This window comes from Ceratina calcarata, unplaced genomic scaffold, assembly GCF_001652005.2.
Source record: "Ceratina calcarata isolate Rehan_Ccalc_2016 unplaced genomic scaffold, ASM165200v1 scaffold350.2, whole genome shotgun sequence".
NCBI classification, from domain to species: domain Eukaryota; kingdom Metazoa; phylum Arthropoda; class Insecta; order Hymenoptera; family Apidae; genus Ceratina; species Ceratina calcarata.
Window position 1 is genome coordinate 844,177 of NW_017157935.1, and position 19,514 is coordinate 863,690.

Sequence of the window (19,514 nt, forward strand, 5' to 3'; positions counted from 1 at the left end):
CTTCGTGCTAAACAAGCTAAGGAACTCCTTGGGAGTGCCTTCTGAGTATCTTCACGGTCGATATTTCGTAGGATCTTCAGTTTGTGAACGTGAGTCACGAACGCAGAAGTAAGCGAGCGACCCGAAATGGAATTGGCCGGAGAGGGTCAAAAGGCCGTTCGAGATTCTGGCCGGTGCGTGTCCGGATGCAGTGTCAACGAACCTGAACCGATATTATCACCTTGACTCGAGTCGCATTGCGGTGTCTAATCGTTCATTCCTCGCGGCGTGTTTCCCTGACCTACATGCTCCTTTTACCCTGCCCACACACGCGCAACTTCGAAGCGGGATTCCTCGCGGTAAAAGCTGGATCGGCGCGGCGCGCAGGCTGACGAGAGTAGCGAAATCCAGTGAGTCATTTCTCTCGGTACTCGTTGGCGGGGAAAAACACCGGGAACGGAGGTTGGAGAACGGTAATGAAGGCAACAGGTGATGTCACTGCCATGTTGGTAGGAGAACTAGATCGAGCCTGCTCGGAATTTGTTCACGTCGTTCAAGCTACTCTCGATTTACAGACTGTTTACGCAAATTCGCTCCTTCCAAGTCTGATTGGAACTAGTTTTACCGAAAGATGCTCATAGACATAAGAATAAATAAGAGAACAGACCGAGCATCCAATGTATTTCTGTTCACTACGTGAAAGATAGAGAAAACGTGTTCTGAAGATTTTCTATCTCTGCCTCAAATGCCGATTGAAAAAAAGAAACTCTCATATGCATTTTCTGTCTCTAAATCACCTGGTCTCAAGTCTCTCCTTGGGGCAATCGGTCTAATCTCAAATATCTATGCAAATGCTTCACAGCTTGGGTCTTTTCTCTCAGACTTCAAGTAGTCGAGAAGTATAAACGTGGGAGAATATTTTTATAATTAAGTGATTGATGAAGAGTGTGACATTATGGATAGAGAGAGAATCGTTTAGTGGTTATACTCACCAATTGTAAATTCGTGGCGATGAACACGGTATAGACGCAGCAAGTTCCCAATTGGTACACCATGAGGAACAGATTGATGATATGACTGTAAGAACAGTTAGAATTATTTTTCAATTGTTTAGTACAATCATGTTTAATAATGAACTCATTGTATTTCTATTTCATTATATTCTCCAGAACTTGTAAATTTATTTAAAAAAATGATTTTAAATAACAAAACTTGAATTCAATGCGAAGTACTCACACTGATGACTTCGCCAGTCGCCTGAGAGGCATCGGACCTTCGGCGAGCGCAGCTTCCGCCGTCGCTGGGTACGTTAACGAGGGCACCTTCTTCCTTTTGCATAGCTCGTATTCAGAGCTGACCAATATCCGGATGCAGTAAGTACAGAATAGGCCGATGATTATCGTCGCGACTAGACCGACGCCGTAACCGGAATGGTGGAAGGCCCGTGGCATCGCGAGGATTCCCGTTCCTAAACTACCTTTCAGTAGATGCAACAACGTTTCCATGCTCCTGAAACATTCATACATTTTGTTGCCAATAAAAACTAACTAGTAGAAAGTTAATTAATGTATCACAATTCATGCAACGAATTAATTAACGTATTGATAGAATTTTATTAATCAGCGAGGGAATGTACATAGGAATTCATAAAAGTCTAAAGATAGACACGATTAATTTTTTTCTCCATGGGCAATTCTTGCTCTTCCGCTTCCATGACTAATCGGGCTAGCTGCCGTGTAATTTGTACACGGGGACACGCAGTCGGAATAAACGAAACCGAGCGTCGCGTCAGGTCGTTTCGCATGCGTGTGACGTTCGACATTATGCAAATGTTCGGGCTCGCGTTAAACGAGTATCGATTTACATCTCTCCCCCTCTGATTCGAAATGAATGACGACGCGAGGCAACGCGTCATAAAACGATGAACAGAGATGAGGATAGGAAGGAATCAGCTGGCTGCGTAAACAAACGACCGGGTAACGAAAGGAGGTTGATTGATACCCACGTGGTTGGATGCGCGACCACCCTGTGTTCATACGGGTTGTAGTCTTCCTCGTTCGCCTGCACGCTCTTCTTCTTCTCCTCCAATTCCAGCACGTAAATGCTCGGCTTGCGTTGCCCTGGATCGTAACTGGAACAAGAATCGTCATCACGCGTTCACAGATTTGCTTTAAACTTATTTTATATCAGACTGCGAACGCTGAATGGAAAACAAGTAGCTGAAGCTTACCCATTTTTGTTGTTTTTGGGTGACGTCCATCTCTTATCATCCAGAGCATCCTAAAAAAAAAAACATTTACATCAATTATAGACTCCAAATCGAGATATACTTTTATTAAAAGACGTTTAATTATATAAAACTGATAATGAGAGGAAACAATTTTCAGTTTAATTGAAAAGCTAATGTCATAAAAGTGATAAATGAGCATATGAGCAATCATAATGGACATTCACTGGTATCAAGAGTACCAATAATTTCAAGTGTCTTAGTAAGCCCATTTGTTTCTTTAATAATCAAGTATCATCCGGAGTCAGGCGGCGGAACGAAATTGCTTATCAGAATAAAATTGTGATCAGCGAGAATTATCTGTCGGTGATAGAAATCAGCAATCGGTCCCTTCCGACGCGAATTTGGATTCGCAATCTGGACACGATTCACGGTAAATTTTTCTAGAATTACCGCCGATTCATAATTCACAATCCACCTCGATGAATAACGATGCTACCGAAACGATGATAACTGCGAACGTGACTCCTATACGAAAATTTTTTCAAGGCTACATCAAACTAAACAAACTTTGTACATATTATGATTCACTTTCCTTGAATTATAACGAATTCTATAATAATGCTCCTGATAAAAATGTATATGTATGTAATGTGTATGTGCCTGTTTTTGTTGTTCTTCTGTGTAAAATTAAAACAAATAATAAAATACTCGAAACTGTTTAGTTGAAATCTTTTAGTGACTCCCAAAAACACGTTTGTCGAAATGTTCTAAAAGATGAAAATTGAAAGTCAAAGCAGTAGCTTCAGAAATTTGTTATTGAAACAACGAATTATCGAAAAAATGAGCAAACATTTTTATTATCAGTTATCAGCCGAGATATTGTTTAGTTCAATTGACATGGGCTAGTGGAAAAAGTCAACAGTCTATTTTCGAAAAAATTAATATACGTATGCATCTCATGGATAAGAATCGATAACCGGATATTGCCTGATAATAGAGCGAGATATTACTGTAATATGGAATATTTTTACATTAGCAGATAACCGCGATGCGCTATCGAGATAGAATTCATACGATAGAAAACACAAGGGAGGCGATATGATTTAAAAAACAAGGTATGTATAACAATAACTAGTACATAATGTGTATTATATCATTGATTATATTATTTCTTTTCATTTATCTTCCCTATATTTCACAATAGTGATCTATAATATTCGATAACAGACACTTGACTAATAAAGCAATCATTAAATTGATTTATAAAGAGTCATTATCAATTTCATCTCATCGCTCTTCACATTTCAAATTCAATTTCAATTTAATTGTATGAAATTCAGATGATTAAATTGACTTATAAGGGGTCATTATCAATTTCATCTCATCATTCTTAACATTTCAAATTCAATTCAATTTGATTGTACGAAATTCAGATGATTCAAAATGATAAAATCTCTTCCTCTGACTACTGATAATCGAACTTGTCTGCGAAATTGTTTCAATTAAATAAAATCTCGTAAAATACTTATATTTAATATCAGACAAATTGGCGAATTTCAATGAGTTCCAAAGCTACTTGAATCATATCTCAAAGAGTCGAGTCAAAATTGTTGTATTAAATGCTGACGTCTCATCCATCAAAATGATCCATCGTCTTCGATGAGTCGTAAAGGATTAGCTATTTGAAAACGTTATTGGCTAATCAGAATTTTAGTATTCCCAGATGGCTGGAGTTACGAAACGGATCTAATACAAACATAATCAGCAATGTACGACAATCAAATAAATACTGCCGATTTCCTTGTGGAATTTTTTATTTGCGTCAATCAATCGATAAATTATGATCTACCAGTTTATCATTTATAAGATAAAGAATCGAGGCATCCTTGTAAACATCCTATCGTAATGCCTGATGAACACTCCACTCAATTTTCTTTGCATATCCCTTCTCGTTCTATATTTGATCCACTTTCATAATATTTATGGAATTTAATCATTAAACCATAGGTAACGCACACTAATTGGCATGGAAAAATTGTATCCTAAACTTCATAATCGATAATTAACGATAAAGTAGTTGTTTTCACAAGATAAAAGATGTTAATGTGACAACAGAAACAATTTTACATAACTAGACCTTGAAGATAATACAAAATGGAACTGAACAGGAGTACCAAGTCAACAATTCCAAGTACTGTGTTAATCTTCCTGGAATAGCATCTTAAACTATTTGCAATCATAGCTAAAATCTTAATTAAAGGAAACATGTAGAATATACTGGTGAGTTATTTAAAGTGCCTGTCTGACTAACAATGTCCGTATCTCCTATTACACTGAGGTAGCGTGTCCAATTATGAGCAAAAGTTTTAATTCTTTTCATTTCATTATTTATTCTTCTTCTCGATTTTAGTTAAAAAAGTGTTTTATTTACAAAGTAAACAGAATTTCAAAATTATACCATAGCTTAAATGACTTGCGTAAACTGTTTGTCGAGTGCCAATCTTTCCAGAATATTCGAAATTCCTCAAGTTATCAGATGTCATAACACAGATTTATTTCTAGACAAGGCGAAAATTCTTTAGATCAGCAAAAATCTGCTGATTTTATCATTCGTACGGTAGCGCAGTAACACAATGCTGAAATTCGAAATGGATATCATTCTCCGTTTTTACTGGCCGTATTACATACATTTAGGTAATCGAATTTCTAAGAAACTGTAACGCATTGATTCACAACTATATCAAGATTGAACGGAGTTGTAAGGATAGCTAATCGACGTTACACGTCGGTAATTAACAATTCTCAATGACGCTTTCGTGTCATTGAAAACTGTTAACCACGAACGCGGCACGAATTAAGTTATCATTATTCGCGCATTTAAAATAAATGGAGTATATTAACCGTTACAATTTCACTGTCGACACACATTTAATAACATTTAAGTGTTTTCAACTGAGACATAAATTTAACAATTTAATATACTACAAACGTAGTCTGTAAAAAGAGAAATTTCATTTCACTTCATTTTTCGACATGCAAACTCAACATCAATTAAAAGTTAATCTTGTGCTTTTAAATTCTCGCTGAACAGAATTAAAATGCTCATTAACTTGAAAGAAGAAGAAAGAGGAAAAGGAATCTCGTTGAGGAGATTGAAAACTATTTGACATTTTAGTTTGTATGCAAATTGACTGGCGATTCACACTTATGAATCTGAGGAATTTCATCTCACGTAAGAATTTATTTTAGAGCCGATGAAAAATATGATAATTTCGAGACGGTACCGCGAAGGTGTTTTTCTCATTGAGGATCCCACTCAATCTGCCATCACTTCGTACGACTCCGTTTTTCAGATAAGATATATTATTGTCTGATTTAATTGACATCCTGATAAAGAAAATTTGATGAGTAATAAAAATTTTTATTATCATTCCTCCCAATTTGCTCTCCATTCATACAACCCCTTTATTATACAATCTAAAGAGCGAAAGATTCAAGAAGAAGAAACTGTCCATTGTAACATATAATCAAATCTCACTGAAAGAAAAGGTTACAGATTTTGACAAATTTGTAAAAGTCAAAGAAGAAATGTATGCAGAAACTGGAACGAAACTGGATTAGTCAGCTTTATCATTAGATTGCTGATTTTCAAAATAAGACATTTACGATAGTCATTTGTTTTATCCTTATATTCTCAACTATAAATCATTTCAAATCATATCCGAGTATTAGAGTTTTGTTAAAGTTTGTATAATCTTTTCTTGCGCCTGATAAATGACAATCGGAGTAAAATAGTGGGTGAACGGATAATACTTAATTCCTCTTTTCCGCCTGAAAGCTCCTCCGATGATAATACAACGCACGTTTATCGAACTGTTCAAACAGCTTTGTTCCTGGCCGCATTATTTCAATCTTTTATTGTTGACGACGTATTTAAACTGGATTATGATCTTCCTCTACTTTCAATACTGACTTATTCTTACCATAAATATGAAAACAGATTAACTTGGTCACATTTTTATCGAATATTAAAAATTGGATATAACAGATTGAGATTTCGGATTATTGGATTTATGAGAACAGCAAAACGAATAATCATTATGCAATAACAAAAATATTTCTTACTAATTATGATACCATACACGTAATCACGAAATGGTATGAAATAAATGATAATTACGTGGTCGATCAATGTGAACGTCGAATAAAATAGAAACATGAAACGTGGTCATCATTATGAATATAATGGTAATAGCAGTAAAGGAAGAATAGCAGTTCGTGTTTCGAATTAATCAGCGATTCGAGGAGCAGCGATTCGCCGGAACTGGTTGACCTCCTTTGAAATGATCACAGGGTAAAGAGAGACAGAGACACGTCAAGACGTCGCGTCAAAAGTGACACATTACGCCAGTTTTAAGGAAATTAACGCGAAACGCGAGAAGAGGACGTCTAGCAATTGAAACTTGCCTAACCAGTGCTATGCAAGAACGTCCGGAAACCATCCCCGGTACAATTTTAAGGGAGGCCGTGATCAGCAAAGAAATGAAGAAATAAATTGTGCTCGTTCGAGACTCATAATCTTCAACACATCGCAGATAATGAAACATCATTTTTTCAAATCTAATCAACGATACTCGTCATTAGGTACTTTTTTTAAAAAGGTGACATTCCATATGCATTTAATCTGACAGTAAAGAGAGACATTCGTTTCGTCAAATTAATATTGTTCTTTACAATCTAAAATCTCCTTAAGCCACTTCTTACTCTATCAGTTTCAAACTACGAAATCAATTAGTATCAAAGTTTCCCGAAAGTAATCAATCACTTATTGAACGATGTGTAAAGAAGTATCTGGTAAATTGTCTCACCGCAGAAAAATAACCGACTCCTATCTTCCAATCTGTGAAAATAAAATCTAAGTAATTCTTTGATAAGAAGCTACGAATGCTAATTTGCTGATCTATTTTAAACTCGCTAGATTCTTCACTTTTTTACGTAACTTCAATGACTAGACTATGAATCTGATGCATTTATAAAGAAACTGAGTGTTCAGAAAATAGAAACCCTTCATAGGATGCATACTTTTTTAATCATAAATACTGTATTTTGCATCTTACAATTAGTGAAAAAGTGCATCCTTTTAAAAAATGATGCGAATTATCAAATTATTTGCTGACATTACAGGTTTCCCCTTATCGCTACGAGAATTTCGTTAACAATTGTTGACAGATACTGATTGATACATCTTTGTTTCATCATTTCAAGATCGCATCGATCAAGTGCCAAAACGAAGAAAGTTTTCCATCAGGAACAATTTTTGGCTGTTTGTTAAGTTCTCGAGTGATCTAATCACGTGCTAATTTCAATGTTTGCGACTAACGTTTGGACACCTTTTCATAGATGAATTATGCACGTTGTTCAAAGCTTCATATTTGCTCTGACAGTTAGTATTGCCATTCTCAATTCCTACAAGATTTCAAATTCTTTGAATTTAATATTCAACCATATTTGTGAGTGTACATAGATTTACCAAAATGAACACTCGTATTTAGAGAAATAAAATTTCACTTTTAAGAATGATTAGCATTCTTCTCTATCGATAGCACAGAGATACAATCGATTCTACAAATTTCATTGCTGTTATCACAGGCAAATAGTGATTGTTGTCTTATTGACACAAAGTAGCTTGAACGCCACGCGCGTGCTGATGTTAAGGACACTCTGCGATACGAGATATCCGATACGATACCACGATAGGATACCACTATCATGTTATCATTATCATCGAAACGTAATTCAAAATATCTTTCGCAGATAAAATTCTTTGATCAATAGATAATTTGAATAAAGAATTGCTTCAGACAAAAATGCTTAATAAGGATTAAAAACGATTGACTTTCTTCAATTAAGTAGTCGCCAAAGAATCTCTCTTGCAAAAGGGTTTTAATAATTGTGTGCACACGGAATAATAAAGTCTTATAACAAAGCCGTGATTAAACGTCTGAGGCGATCATGCATTAGCCAATCAGAAGGTAAAAGTCCGATTGTACATTAAAAATTTCCAGTTTCACCACTTGGATAATGTAAAAAAAAAGATAACGTAACCAGTTCATCTATCTACCGTAATAGGATTCAAAGTCTATAGTTTAAATTGATATAAAAAGCGATTACTGTTACCACGTAACAAATCACCTAATTGTTTATTTCAATTCTGATAATTTATCTCTACTTGTAGCACACAAGGAATATAATCTTAGTAAAAATAATCGATTAAACTTATTACATCTTTTTCATACGTCCTCTATTTTTTGGACTTAGGCTATTATTGAATCGTCTACGAAAAAAATATTCCATTCGGATGGTCACTAGACATTCAAATAGTTATCAATGAATTTGATCTACAATCTACGCACACAAAAATGACGTAACTGAGTTACAACAAATATTTGATATCACGATTACAATTGAAGGCAATCATTTGTCTGCCTCCTTTCTTAAGACTGAGGAGTAACAATAAGCCTCGAGCCGATGAACAGATACCATTTTTTTTCTCGTTTCTTTATATAGAAGCTGTCGAATCCCTGTCAAGGAAAGCAACATGCCGTTTGGTCTGTACGAGACTTGTTTTTAACTGTTCGTCGTAAATCAACGGAATTTAGGATACAATCCAGCTTACAGAGCTATAAACGTGATTTGTCGAACCTGATTTTTTCAAGTCTTCAACTTTTAAATCGGCTATCAATTTTAAAAGACAGACAAAGATGCATATACTCATATCTACGAAGCTTCAAGTTGTCAAATGATAATCCTCTCGTATTCTATTTGTTATCAGCCGTGAATTAAATGGATTTACAGTTATCAGAACGTCAATCTTCGAGAAGAAGAAATTAAATATCATAAACGTCTTCCTATGATGATTTCAATCGTTACCCATGTCTCCCGGTTTTAGGGCGCCGATACGTCTAAATCCGCGATATCAACATCGATTCATAACAGAAATCTCTTCTCACGCTCCTGTGCGCGCAACGATACGATGACCTCCCTTTCGAATAACGTTCACCGATCTATTTACCGGATTGTACCGAACTTCTGCCTATCAGTGTCCACTGAGATCAATCAGTTATGATAAAAACGAAGTTCGATCAAATGATTGAACCACTGACAATAGTTATCTCGTCTTGTTTAACAAAAACTGTTGAACTTCAGGTAAGGAAATGAAAGTGAAAGTTAAACAAATGTCTTTAGGCACGGTACCAACTGCTTGAGATTAGAGCGTTATAAAAAGAAGGAAACTGCTTAATTTCTCTTTACGAATTTCGAATCTAAAACAGCGCCGATGGAGAAAAAAGGATTGAACTCGCAAAGAAAGGAGCGGAACGACAATATGGCAAGCAGGCAATATGAAGGATTGGTCAATTATCTTTTATTAGACAACCGGATGTAATGAAGCGAATCTTGACGAAAGAGTTTTTATTATCTCTTAGTGTACTTGAACTAATTCCAACTATGACTCTAAATCACAGACTAAATCTCAAAGCTAGTCATTTTTATTGCCGTAAACTTAAGTCTATTAAGCGATTACAAATTTCAAATTGACAAAGGATTCTGCAGATTTCAGTTTGAAATTAACACGACGAGACTAAAAATAGAGTGTGATTAAAGGGTGTTAAGAACCACTGGCTGCAGGGTTAACGTCATTTAGAACGCAGTTCCGGCCGATACTGTCCTTCGCGCAATATTTTTTTTTCCCGTTCTACCACGGACTTTCCCTTCTCCGCAATATCGAATACCGATTCTACTACTGCGCTCGTGAAATCATCGAAGGAGCATATTCTCCGCAAAATTTCAAGGGAACAACAGTCGTTACACAATGCAAAAAATGGAACCAATTACCAATACAGCCAAACACTAACACCGTAAAAAAAGTGAAGGTTGTTATTGTGTTACCCTTGCGAAGTTAATACATGTAATTACATTTTCATATAATTTGAATACTTGATTATTATTAATTTATTTATTACAATTATATCCTTCGGTCTTGGACGGTTTGGGTGTATAAAAAATGATGAGTGAGAAATGGACAAATGAAAAGAAACTCGGTCAGTTCAGCTGGTTCTCAGTGTTGTACGGAAAAAATGTGGAACAAAATACGGTACCCTCCTACTGTTTTAACAAGTCAGGAAAAACGTTAATGTATGCAGAACGTATGTAAAAAAGCCATTGGAAGCGATTGTCGTAATCGATAGTTGCGTCTCCTATTTTTATTTACAGCTCTGTTATCGTTTCATTTAAAAAACCTATTAACTCTTTAGACTGCAAATTAACTAAATGTGAACACGGTTTCATTACACTCGTACTTTCAAAAGGTTCCAAGAGGGTCGGATCTAAATTGACGTTAATTCAATTGGTCTCTAACGATATTCTGTATTGATTCCCACCTATTTAAATGTTCTTAAATTGCCGACGGGTGATTCGGCGTGTCGCGCTGTTTCTTATATCACAACAGGACACGTTGCGTTCTGAAGGATTGCTCGCCGAAGAAAGGGAAATAAAAAAGAGCGAACATTTAAATAGATCAATGCGTTCACTCACCGTGCTCGATGTAAATCCGTAATTGTCGTGTGACATTCTAAGAACAACCGGATTTTCGTTTTTCGCGATACGATATATTACATATTTTGCTGTGACAGGTACGGCTGCCGCGACTCGACTGATCAGGGTTCGCGCCAAGTATTATTTATATAGCAGCCACCGGCCACGGGTACGAGTACCTCTCGTCTTGCGTAGGTACTCGTATCATGTCGTCTATTGTGCCATTTCGTTCGCTGATCACGGGCCTGATTCAGATGAGTAAACGATGCGACTTGATTAGATACAAACCCGCTAACAATCGCAACTCCGAGTATGACCGACCCGATTTACCTTACAAATTTTACATTTTTCCTCTTTCGTAAAATTGCCGTTCCTAAAACATTTTAAACGTTCCGATCTAAGGGATCGTTGCCGCTAATTTGCGCATCGGTAAAAGCAGGCGACAAGTATTCGCTTGTAATAGAACAGCACCCTCATATACGTATATGTAGTACATATACATACATACGAGTTTTGCGGGCCGCGCAGTACTCGCATTAACATACAAGTGTCGTTTTTTTAACGAATCTAAAAGGATCGTACTGGGTTTTATCAATGCAGTGGACATTTATGTAATTTGACATTTCCCTGAATGTTCGATTACAAACGAATGCTCTAATCTGTCGATGGCCAAAGGTATCTCAAACAGCGTTTATGAACAACGTGGGAATTGGCTTTCCCAGAAGCCGCATATTCATACTTGCCTTCTCCGAATGTATTAACAATTTTTACAAATATTTTTATTTGCTTCAGTACACTTACACAATACGTTCACGTAAAAATTATCTGAGACTCTAAATATCCCAAGTCTACGTTTAGTGTGATATAGCGCGCTCGTATCTACGTTTAATAGCATAAATATTGATGAACATTAAAAATTGATATTTGCACTAGGTAGATCGATTGATGGTTGCGTTACTGCGAGAAGATTAATTGTTAATAGGTGTTTCACAACGGCTTGATAACGGAAATTAATTACCTGATGAACGCCTGATGCTAACTGCCGATGTTAGTAATTTGCATACACGTAAAGATTATAGAAACTTCATTGGAATTAGCGTTAAATCAGTTGGATTGGAAATCTTTATTCGGATAAGTGATTAATAATAAGTAAAAAACAGTTGGTAGTACTTTAATGGTGAGCAATTTACATTTTAATTTATTATCATGAACGATGGCGCAGTATCTTTCACAATAATAATTGTCATGCAAAAATGTTGTTTACTTACTTATAGATTGTTAAAAAAATCGAACTAACTGTATCATTAACAAAGAGGATGTTGAGATTAACTTTTGATAAATTTCTAATAAACAATGCCATCAAGGAGTGAAAGAAGGAAAATTTTATAAGCATTATCACTTGTATCATGATAGTTCTAATCAATCTAGAAAAATAGTTCAGAAAAAAAATTCGAATCTAGAAATGTTAATTCAATAATTTATCCGGACTTTTACGTTTCTCCCATTTATCCTTCATTGCATTCATATTGCATCATTCATTATTATTCTGCATATCGTTTTGTTGACCGCAACGAAAGCGATTATTTATTTAGAATGTCATTACTTGAGAATAATATATGCTACGTTAAATTCCCCTTTAGCTATGCTTTATAGCCATTGTACGTAAAAATGTTCTTTCCTCTACTCACTCTCACGGTTGTAATTTACGTCAGTTATTTATTATCGATACAAAAGTGTGTCAAATAAAAGAAACAGAATTTACTAGAATTTTGCTTCTACGGATTATTTCATTATCATTGAATGCCGCAAAGATAATAAATTAAGCCTGACGTGAAGTGTATAATATCTTTAATGATTTTGTACAATGCATGGCAAGTTATTCATTCAGGAATGTGTGTACAATAGCAAACCTTTTAACATCGCTTTCACGGGTTACAGAATAATATCTATCTTTGTTCTTCATCATTGAAAACTTCGATTCGTTTTTTTCTCGGAAATTCATAATTTTTCATTGATACTCAATTATTGTGCAGTCTTAATTATTACAATAACGTCACAGAAACGTACTATTAAATATAGTAAATGGTATATATCGGTCAAAAAAGAATTTCGGCCGAATTTAAATAATCATATAAATAAACTAATTGATTAGACGATATACAAAATGTAAATAGTAATACGTGGGATTAAAAATGAATAAATAATGTCTACATTTACATCTCCATTAAAATCAAAACAGTAAGGCAAACTTACAGAACATGGTAAATCTACTATAGACTGACCGCATGTTTCGTCGACTTTTCTTTGTGCAATCGCAACACTGTACTTTATCACAAAGTTTAAGAGTATACGCATATAAAAAATGGTTGATCCTTTTCTGCTAATACAAAATATGATTAAGTGATGAATTAACTTTAGAATTCTATATTACAATTTTCTTCGCCTCCCATTAATCCGTTACTCGTTCTCGCGTTCTTCGCCGGCGACAGCGATAACGATCTGTTATGATCCAGTCCCAGTGTCATCTTAAGTAACTTCAATACGCCTTTCTTGTCTGTGCTCTCATTTTCTGTGAACAAACATCATTTTTACCGAAATGTAAATTTGAACAAACTTCGCGGCGCTTACCTTCTTCGCCGGTAATCTGTTGCTCGAGATGTAATTTGTCTTGAGCTAACTCGTACATGCCTTCCTCTATAGTATCCTCGCTTAACAATCTGATTATGCTAACAGGTCTGAAAGACAGGTATTCTTTTGCAGCATATATTTTTTATCAATCATTATATTTGTAAATTAAAATTAAAAGGAACCTACCTTGTCTGTCCTACCCTGTGGCAGCGGTCTTCTGCTTGCTTGTCGTTGTACGGATTAAAATCAATATCGTGGATAATAACGGTATCGGCAGTCGTTAGATTGATCCCCAGGCCTCCAGCTTTTGTTGATAGCAAAAATATGAATATATTTTCATCTTCTGTAAATTGATTTATCAAATCTTGCCTATCAGTTACTGGCGTACTTCCATCCAATCTGTTCGAATAAAGAGCCAAGAGTCATTTCAATCGTTTCGTATAAAGTAGATCTTAAAAAATTTCGTACACATAATACATACCTTAGATACGTTCGCCCTTTGATCGTTAAATATTCTTCTAATATATCTAACACCATTGTGAATTGACTGAAAATTAACACCCGATGCCCGTCCTCTTTCAACTTTGGCAATAAATCATCCAGTACCTTTAACTTTCCAGCTTCGGGAATGAGCTCTTGAGGCAGTCCCATGCCAGCCAAACTCTTGTACGTTCTTGTTAACTGATTTATCTGATAATCTGACATCCACTGTAGATCCTCGAATATGTAATCGGCATTCTTTTGTTTGTACGAATGCTCCTTTGCCAATCTACTCGATATTATCTAACGTGAAAACCAATGTAAGCAATTAAAATTCTGTACTATGATCATTTTACAATAAACCTAATACTTATTACGTACTCTTAATCGGGAGTCATTGTAATAATCTCGAACTAGAAGCGAATGATTGGCCAATTTCCTTAGCTGCATCATCATCCCAACGCCGTTAACGACAGCGCTTTGATCGGCCTCAGCCGTAAATTCAGCGACCAAATTTCTATACATTTTTTGCTGCTTGTCCACCATGGGACACTTGATGACGCGATCACTTTTCTCAGGTAGATCTCGAAGGACCTCAGACTTCAACCGGCGAAGCACGAACGGTCTCATAATCTGTTTCGCATTTTTCACTTGTTCTTGCTCGAACAGCGGTTGATCGCTATCTTTTTTAACCGCTGGTTGTTTCTGAAATATAATAGAGAGTAAAATATTCCGTCGTATTGTCATGGTCCTCAATACTCACGGGATTCCTGGAAAATAAGCTTTTCAGATCGGCTTGCTTGCCAGCGAACAGTGACGGCATAACGAATATTAAGAGCGACATCAGTTCCAATAAATTATTTTGTAGTGGAGTACCCGTTAGAAGAATCCTATGTTTAGCCTACAGAACAAACAAATTATATTCTCTTATATGAACCAGCATTCGTAGTAAATGAATACATACGTTAATTCTGACGAGATTTTCGTATCTGATGGTACCCATGTTTTTCAACATATGAGCTTCATCGAAAACAACGTAATTAATGGGCATAACGCGAAATAGTCTCCGCTCTTCCGGCGTACTGCTAATTAAATTATACGTAGTCAACAAAACATCAACGTCGTCTAGTTCACCGTTTCGCCATCCTAATCTCATTTCTTTCCGTTCTTCCTGAGAGCCGTAATATTGTACAACGTTTAAACCAGGCGACCACCTCTGCAACTCGTTGTTCCAATTTTCTGCGCATAAAAGAAGAAAATATTAGGAGAAAGAAGATTGATTTTAAACTACGCTAAAATATTAATTTACCCATCGTCGAACTGGGAACAACGATTAAATGTGGCCCGTCTCTTTCATCTGTAAGGCCAGCTTCTTTCAAATAAGTAAGGAAAGCAATGACTTGGACTGTTTTTCCCAAACCCATCTCGTCTGCGAGTATACCATTAACATTTTGAGTATGCATTACAGCGAGCCAATTCAATCCAACCATCTGGTACGGTGCTAATTTAAAATCTGACGATAAGCCCTTAGGTTGACTCGTAATTGCTGATGCCCCAGCTGCCACGACCTTCTCGATATTTGTAGAGAGACGAAGGCATTTCTTCATAAGAGTTTCTACTGCTTGTCTGGTAGCCAGCAATTCCTAAAAAGATATAATTCAATGTATACAGTTATTTAAAAGCAAACGTTCTGCTGAAGCTACTTACTTGAGCGGAATTTAAGAGTTCTGTGTCTAAGTACTTATTGTATTGGAATTTTCGAACCAGATCTCTCCAATCTTTAAATGGTCTTGCCTGTATGATAGCATTTGCTTTCTTTTGAGAACATTGAGACATTAACAGTAACTCGGATATAAGAGCAGTTTGCATAAATTCTAAAACTGCTTTCTTATCACCCGTAAGTTCATTAGATATTTCGACATCTGAATCTTCATCACTGCAAACATTGAATTAGGCATATTGAAATCGACAGAACACGATGTCCTTGCAGATACATACCTATCAAATACTTTATCCTTATTAAAACTTGCTTCATCTGAATCGTAATCTGCATCTTCATTTCTATTCATCTTTCTTCTTTTTTTCTTACTAGTTCTGGAGGTATTTTTTCTTTTTCTATTGTTTTTTGAGCTGTCATCACCACCATCACTGTCCCAATTTGTGTTGTCACGTGCTTTCTATATAGCAAGGAATAATTAAAATCTGAACTGATCGAATTATGTACTATTTGTAATTCAGAAAACTTGAATATAATTATACATACTTTATCCTTGCCACCCAAGACTTCTTTAACAGAGCTGCCTACATCACTATCACTGTCCTCGATTACATTTACTGGTTTACGTCTGAATTGAATCTCAGAACCTGTTAAATTGCTGTCTTCATCAGCTAAATAGAAAGCACAGTTAATTATGCATTGGTAATTACATGCAGAAAATCTACATCAATGATTTTATTATAAGTCAAATAATGTCTAATTACTGTTTTTTTCTAATCTCTGTATTTCCATTTCAAATTATAAATATAATTAATTAAAAAACAATTATCCAAAGTGTGTAATAATCTAATGTGCTAAAGAAGCTATGCTTAAATAAGACAACAAAAGATGGACACCGGTTCGATCAGCTTCGGAATTGAAACGAGAATACAAAGACTCTTACACATGTTCGATGGTTTCAGTTGTTTCTTCTGGAATCGGAATTGTCTCAAATTTATGGAGAGGCTTTGGCTGCTTGCATCTGTTTTCGGCGAATTCGAATTCGACATCTCGTTAAACGAATGAGAGACGCTGGCGAGAACACATTTTTATAAAGGCAGCTTTTAAACTTGTTTGACAGGTGCATTCGTAAAAGCTCCGAGTTAACGAAAGATAGATATCCAACAGGTTAATATTATGCAGTCACCTATATTTACCTGTAATTCTGCGAGTCTATCCCGCACTATCCCACTTCGGAATTTTCAGTGATTTCACGTAATTCCCTTTAGCACCGATTATCACGTCTTATTTCTTAAAAATCAAGTTAGAAAAAGCTGTCAACACTTATATTTTCCTTATGAGAATTCATAAACGTTTCATAGTTAACTCGCAAATGAGAGATTTGAAAGAATGCACAATAGAAATGTCCCTTTACCGCCAATTTTCTCCTTTTGTATCCTCACCCTCACTGACCCTTGCGATTCGAATGAAAAAAAGATCGACATATATATTCCTATTGAAACAATTCAGCCGAATATTGATTAATGAGTAAATAAATTAATAATCAATCTACAAGTAGTATAGTAATTAATATCAATAAAAAATTGGCGGCAATCGTGGCATGCAGTAAAACGATGCTTTAGTGTAACAAAAAAAATATGTGCCATGCATTCAAACCTACATACAAATTTAAACTACACACAGGTTTCAAATGAAATAACAAAATACATACGCAATATAATTTGATGTAAAAAAAATGTGTAGTGCACATTTTAGAAACTTTTCATACGATCGCACCCAAAGTTCAATTTCATAATTATAACGTTTATGATTGCATCAAAAGTATGACAAAGCGTGTCGATGTTGCAACTTACAAAATTGGCTCTTCAAGATTTTCATTTGTCTTCTATTGTCATACGAAACATCTATTGTATGTTAATCAAACATAAAATTTACGCGACATCGACATGCTTCGTTATATTGTACAAGTAAGAAACAATAGAGAAATATAAGATGTTGTTGTACACATTAGTAGGAGGTTACATGTTAACGTCGATGATACTCTTTAAGTATCCGACGTTGTTACACAAGAAGAAACAGGTGAAATTCATGTGCCAGCATATCAGCCACAGAGGCGGTGTGTTTTCGAATATATGGTCATCTAAGTGACTATTCCTAAGCAAATTTATTGATAAAATCATATTTTTTCAGGAGCTGGAGAAGGCTATGAAAACACCATGTGTGCCTTTAAACGGTTCGTCGATAAACTTATTCGTTGTTTTAAGATGAGGTAACAAGCATTCTTGTATTTTCCACATAAAAATATACCTCTTTACGCTTTAGAGCTGTTGCAGTTGGCACACAGATGTTAGAATTGGATTGTCATTTAACAAAAGATGGAGAGGTTGTTGTATCGCATGATCTTAATCTTTTCCGTAGTACAGGCTCAAATATGAACATTTCTGAAGTGAATTACGAAGATTTACCTTTATTGAAACCACGTCTTCCAATAGATTTTGATCCAGGTATAACTGGCTGATTGGCTTGATAAAACTTGTTTGTGGATGATATGATTAAAAAAACTAGCTTCACAGATGTGGAGTATATTGGCTCAGAAAATGAGGAAGATAGGAAATTTGCTTTGTTGAAGGAAGTATTTGAAGCATTTCCTAATATACCGATTAATATTGATATTAAAATTAACAACGATGAACTTATAAAAAAAGTATCGGATTTAATAAAAGAATACAATCGAGAGGATTATACAGTATGGGGAAATTTCAGCGATAAAATAACGAAAAAATGTTACGAAACGGTAGCTAGTATAGAAGTTAAGAAAGATAGGAATACGATATTATTTCAATATTAATTCAATTATCCTTCTCTACAGAATCCAAACGTAAATTTGCTCTTTTCTATGAGACGTGTAACTCTGTTGATACTTCTTTTATACACTGGTTTATTACCATTTGTACCTTTGAGGGAAACTCATTTGGAGATATTTCTACCTTCCATTTATTTAAGGTATCTTAAAACTTACTATCTCTTATTGAATTTGAATTACCCTACGTTGCCTCCTTATAGACGGAGAGGACGTCCAGATACAACATTTTTATCTTTAGAAAAAGTACTTGTACGCACTATTAATGTACTTCTAATGAGACCATGCTTATTTAATCATTTAAGAGCTCGGGGAATACACGTGAGTGAACGGCCTATTTAATTGAATTTTTTAAAACGTCAAATCAATTGGAGTGTATAAAAATATTCGAGCATACTTTTGCAGGTTTACTTTTGGGTATTAAATAAAGAGGAAGAATTTAAAAAAGCTTTTGATCTTGGAGCTACCGGTGTAATGACAGACTATCCGACGAAATTAACGTTATTTTTAAAAAATGCTACCATGGAATGAGATATTACATACTTGAAAAAGAATTTAACATAAGTTGCGGACACATGATCTATTTATTGATTTACTTCCAAAAAGATATATACTGTTATAGGCTGAGATACGGATAAAAATTTTATAACGTAGTCAAATATTACTTGCAAATTCTAGAAGATATATCCTTGTTTCTTAAGGAAATAAGTGCGCATAAATGGACGAAATAGAATGCAATTTTTTTTACGCTGTTTAGTCAATATAGTCAAGTGTAGTTTTGTGACGAAGCGCTGAAGAAATATTTTCGTCAATTTGAACGTATTTTAGGCTTCACAAAGTATGATAATATTTCGAAAGAAAAATATTTTGCGAGATTTCTATGAAAAAGTATTACCGTCTTTGACAAATTGATACATAAAGTATGTTTAATTATAAAATTTGTCAATGAGTGTCGTTTCGCATTTATGTATGTCATCAGTATTATCGTACTTTTATACGTGCTAGAACGAACGTATTACGCTCCAAAG

General features: G+C 35.2%; 3 protein-coding genes across 7 annotated transcripts in view; 1 reads left to right on the top strand and 2 right to left on the bottom strand.

Annotated features, from left to right (window-relative positions):
* Positions 1–10,938, bottom strand: part of LOC113463791 (proton-coupled amino acid transporter-like protein CG1139) — a 17,495-nt gene extending 6,557 nt beyond the window's left edge. The window contains exons 1-5 of the mRNA XM_026813820.1: positions 10,802–10,938; positions 2,210–2,259; positions 1,985–2,110; positions 1,216–1,488; positions 972–1,056 (exon numbers count right to left, since the gene is read on the bottom strand). Coding sequence (XP_026669621.1) covers positions 972–1,056; positions 1,216–1,488; positions 1,985–2,110; positions 2,210–2,259; positions 10,802–10,837 — 570 coding nt within the window. The 5' untranslated portion in view covers positions 10,838–10,938. The remainder of the gene's footprint in view (positions 1–971; positions 1,057–1,215; positions 1,489–1,984; positions 2,111–2,209; positions 2,260–10,801) is intronic.
* Positions 10,939–12,940: 2,002 nt separating this feature from the next.
* Etl1 (SWI/SNF-related, matrix-associated actin-dependent regulator of chromatin, subfamily a, containing DEAD/H box 1) lies at positions 12,941–16,993 on the bottom strand. Of its 2 annotated transcripts, XM_026813818.1 has the most exons (13): positions 16,823–16,993; positions 16,570–16,697; positions 16,173–16,297; positions 15,908–16,086; positions 15,617–15,845; positions 15,219–15,552; positions 14,874–15,148; positions 14,673–14,810; positions 14,291–14,614; positions 13,911–14,212; positions 13,616–13,828; positions 13,430–13,536; positions 13,216–13,370 (listed from the first exon to the last, which is right to left on the bottom strand). In XM_026813818.1, exons 2-13 carry the CDS (start codon positions 16,673–16,675, stop codon positions 13,216–13,218), a joined length of 2,487 nt encoding a protein of 828 aa, XP_026669619.1. In that variant the 5' UTR covers positions 16,676–16,697; positions 16,823–16,993. The 2 variants fall into 2 exon arrangements, with proteins under 2 accessions (XP_017880603.1, XP_026669619.1); XM_018025114.2 differs by lacking the exon at positions 16,823–16,993 and having other exon boundaries at positions 12,941–13,370; positions 16,570–16,675.
* An 85-nt stretch (positions 16,994–17,078) lies between these two features.
* On the top strand, positions 17,079–19,166 carry LOC108625265 (lysophospholipase D GDPD1). 4 transcript variants are annotated; one of them, XM_018025120.2, is made up of 8 exons: positions 17,079–17,153; positions 17,638–17,742; positions 17,817–17,859; positions 17,949–18,130; positions 18,200–18,420; positions 18,496–18,629; positions 18,690–18,807; positions 18,892–19,166. In XM_018025120.2, the coding sequence occupies exons 1-8, from the start codon at positions 17,150–17,152 to the stop codon at positions 19,015–19,017; spliced, it is 933 nt and encodes a 310-aa protein (XP_017880609.1). In that variant the 5' UTR covers positions 17,079–17,149; the 3' UTR covers positions 19,018–19,166. The 4 variants fall into 4 exon arrangements, with proteins under 4 accessions (XP_017880609.1, XP_026669624.1, XP_017880608.1 ...); XM_026813823.1 differs by lacking the exon at positions 17,079–17,153 and adding an exon at positions 17,180–17,309; XM_018025119.2 differs by lacking the exon at positions 17,079–17,153 and having other exon boundaries at positions 17,321–17,742.
* The last annotated feature ends 348 nt before the right edge of the window (positions 19,167–19,514 follow it).

Coding starts and splice junctions, on each gene's coding strand:
- Etl1 (XM_018025114.2), bottom strand. CDS start 16,675: ATGTCGAATTCGAATTCGCCGAAAACAGATGCAAGCAGCCAAAGCCTC. Junction 14,615..14,672: donor GCTTATTTTCCAGGAATCCC/GTGAGTATTGAG, acceptor ATTATATTTCAG/AAACAACCAGCGGTTAAAAA. Junction 14,213..14,290: donor ACAATGACTCCCGATTAAGA/GTACGTAATAAG, acceptor TTTTCACGTTAG/ATAATATCGAGTAGATTGGC.
- LOC108625265 (XM_026813823.1), top strand. CDS start 17,264: ATGTGCCATGCATTCAAACCTACATACAAATTTAAACTACACACAG. Junction 17,310..17,637: donor CAAATTTAAACTACACACAG/GTTTCAAATGAA, acceptor TGTACACATTAG/TAGGAGGTTACATGTTAACG. Junction 17,860..17,948: donor ACCATGTGTGCCTTTAAACG/GTTCGTCGATAA, acceptor TTTACGCTTTAG/AGCTGTTGCAGTTGGCACAC.